Genomic DNA, 3,374 nt, shown 5'->3' with positions numbered 1-3,374 from the left:
ACTTCCACAGTAGGACCAAAGAAGTGTCTTAGCACCTGGAAAACCTATAAAAGGCTGATGCCCATCTCCATCTGGTTTCATCTGCTTCTTACCTCGGAGGACTTTGCTACAAGCGAACTCTGCACAAGAGACTGAACCCATCCCAGCGGGGATGTTCCAAGACTGGATTTGAACCTCGTTACTCCACCATGCTACAGCCTGACAAGACTTCATCCACTGTAGAATGATTTCCATTTAACTCTAGCTTCGTCTCTCCTCCCTTTATGAATACTTTTAGATTTTCGATTCTAAAGGATGCACAGCTCGGATTGTGGAGATCGAGGTGGTATAATGGACCTGCTGGGGCTTGGTCCTTGTGATCGAGAGACCTTTTTTGTATTGGGGTTGGTTTCATAACCATCATCCCAGGACTGTGGTGAGTGGTGTACGGAGACGGGTGTCTAAGTGAATATGCTGTGTGACTTTGGTAGCAGTGGGGTGAGACCGAAAGTCCTCTTTGGGCTGGTTTGGTTTGCCTAGGGGGAAAAAACCAGCGGTGGCTGTGGACGCCCGTTTGAGCAATGGTCCTCATGGCTCTCTCTAGTGCGGTCCCGCCGAACCGCATCGCTCACCGGGCGAGGGGTCCCCGTGTGCCCAGCCCCCCAGAGAGGCCACGTCGCAGCGCTGGGTGAGGGGTCCCCGTGTGCCCAGCCCCCCCAGAAGGGCAGCATCCCAGCGCCGGGCGAGGGGTCCCCGTGTGCCCAGCCCCTCATAGGTGCCGGGTCCCAGCACCGGACGAGGGGTCCCCGTGTGCCCAGCCCCCCAGAGTGTCTGCGTCCCAGCGCCAGGCGAGGGGTCCCTGTATGCCCAGGTCCCCGGAGGGGCCAGGTCCCAGTGCCGGGGGAGGTGCCTCCCGTAATGGCTGGACAGCAGAGCGGGGGAGGAAAAAGCTCCCACAAACAAACCTGTAAAACCCTCGGCTCCTGAGATGCCAGAACAGACGTCAGGGCTGGTCACCGGCCCTTGGTGAAGGCTGGATCCGCCGGGACCCTGTTTTCTTGGGACGAGATTCATGGTCCCGCCGCTTTCTCCCGGTCGATTTCTTATCCTGTTTTGCCGTATTTCTTCCCGACGCCGGGATCCAGCGTCTCAGGCCCATTCTTCACTGCCCTGGGGCAGAAGGACCCCCCCGCACCAAAGACCTGGAGCGGAAGAAGCTCTGGGGGCCCCGGCCCTGCGAGAGTTTTCAGGAGCACCTGGAGCAAGTAAAGGACCCTGCTCCGGGGCCCCGAAAAACTCTCATGGGGGCCTGGGGCAAATTGCCCCACTTGTCCCCCCCCCCACAAGGCAGCCCTGCCAGTTCACCTGGGACGGGTTGGCTGCCCAACGGGGGCTTTGGAAAGACCCAGTCAGCAGCTGAGCAAAGGCTGGAGGAAGCTGCGTGCGACCAGAGGGATTTTATGGGAGCTGCTGGAGGAAAGTGGCCGGCGCTGGGGAACCCAGCAGGGGGTAGAAAGATTCGGCGTGGGACGAGCTCCCTTTCCCTGGTGGGTGAGGCGACCCCATGATGGAGGAGAGGGGCAAAGCGGGGTCTGGATGGTAAACTGAGGCAGGACACGCCTGTCTCACTCTGGGAGGGTGCCCCCTGCAGGGGTGAGCCCGAAACAAAGCCACCTTTCCCTTGTGTTCTCCGCACCCAGAAGGAAGTGGGGGCACGGAGGGGCCTGGCCAAGCCAAACAAGCTGAGCCACAGCTGGCAGCTGGGAGCAGTTTCTCAGAACGAGGAGGTGAGGATGCTGGGTTAATAGATAACAACAAAACAAACACAATCCACCGTCTGCTGGCAGATCACCCGGGCACTGCCCCTGGCACACACGGATCCGTGAACCGCCCCAGCCTGGGCTTCCTGAGGGCCGAATAGCCACTGGTCCCAGCCGGAGATTTGGCCAAAAATCCTGAGATTTGGTTACGAACCAAGAGATTTTTTTAAAATGTTCCTTTTATTTGGCTGCCGGGTTGTGTGAGGGCCAGAGCCACCTGAGAGAATTCGGGATTTAGTCCAAGGGAACTGAGATTGAAATCTGGCCTCAGTGTCAATGGGGTCAGGGCTGGATTCTCATCTCAGCTCCCCCCTTCTCCTGCACCCCTAACTCACCCCCCCGAGGGTGCCAACATGAGGTGGGACCCAGGCATCCTGCACCCCTAACTCCACCCCCCCGGATGCCAACGTGAGGTGGGACCCAGGCATCCTGCACCCCTGACTCCTCCCCCACCAGGTGCCAATGTGAGGTGGGACCCAGGCATCCTGCACCCCTGACTCCACCCCCCCCGATGCCAATGTGAGGTGGGATCCAGGCATTCTGCACCCCTGACTCCGCCCCTCTCGATGCCAATGTGAGATGGGACCCAGGCATCCTGCACCCCTGACTCCACCCCCCCCATGCCAATGTGAGGTGGGACCCAGGCATCCTGCACCCCTAATCTCCCTCCCCGAACCCGCACACTCTTTTGGGGCAGGACTTGGCTTTCTGGGCTGGACTCTTTCGTGCGACTCCCTCTCCCCCGTTCCCAGGAAGCCGCGTTATGCGCCGCACAGTGACACAGCCAGGCGGGGCAGGACGCCGTGCCGAGGGTCGTGTACACCAAGGTGTATTCGGCTCGATGTCCTTGTTCGCTGGTGCCTGGGGGCCATGCGGGGCGGGGGAGACACCAATTCCCTGACCGCAGCTGCAGAGATTCGCAGCGTTAGCGCGTTACAGCTGTAACACCCCCACCACTCACGGTCCCGTGTCCAAGTCTACCAAGGCAACTCCCCCAAAGCCAACTCGGAGGCATTCAGGTCTCTGCGCCCGGCCGGCCAGTTCAATGCCCGATGGCGACGGTTTTCACCTGGGTTTGTGTGAGTGCAGAGACACTGGGGGACCAGAGACCATGTGTGAAACATCGGGACAGCGGGTGGGGGGGACAGGGTCCTATCTAAGCCAAAGCTCGAACACTGGGGGTGCCCTATACAACTGGGACATCTGGTCACCCTACATATTGTTATATATAAACAAATATAAATGTATTTCCCCACTAGGGGGCGCTGGCTCCCACCCCGCCCCAGGGCAGGGCCTGGCTGGCTCAAGGGGGCAGGGAATGGGGCAGGGGCCTGTCCCCTCTAGGGGGCGTCAGCTCCCATCCAGCTGCAGGGAGCAGGCAGGGGGCAACATGGGGCAGGGACCTGGGGCCGGATCAGCTGGATCCCCCCCATCATAAACAGATAGCTAAGGGTTAATGTTTCTTTCACCTGTAAAGGGAACAAAGGGAACCAAACACCTGACCAAAGGACCAATCGGGAAACCAGATTTTTTCAAAGTCAGGGAGGGAATTTTTGGGGGCTGAGTCTTTTGTCT

General features: G+C 59.4%; 1 protein-coding gene across 1 annotated transcript in view; it reads right to left on the bottom strand.

The window, feature by feature from the left end:
• PLCD4 (phospholipase C delta 4) overlaps window positions 1–3,374 on the bottom strand; it is a 37,410-nt gene that overhangs the window by 29,265 nt on the left and 4,771 nt on the right. The window contains exon 6 of the mRNA XM_075069836.1: window positions 93–106. Within this exon, the coding sequence (XP_074925937.1) occupies window positions 93–106 (14 nt within the window). The remainder of the gene's footprint in view (window positions 1–92; window positions 107–3,374) is intronic.

Source organism: Chelonoidis abingdonii, chromosome 10 (assembly GCF_003597395.2).
Source record: "Chelonoidis abingdonii isolate Lonesome George chromosome 10, CheloAbing_2.0, whole genome shotgun sequence".
Lineage (NCBI taxonomy): Eukaryota > Metazoa > Chordata > Testudines > Testudinidae > Chelonoidis > Chelonoidis abingdonii.
The sequence above is the reverse complement of the archived record's forward strand: the minus strand, read 5'-3'. Positions and strand labels throughout refer to the sequence as shown.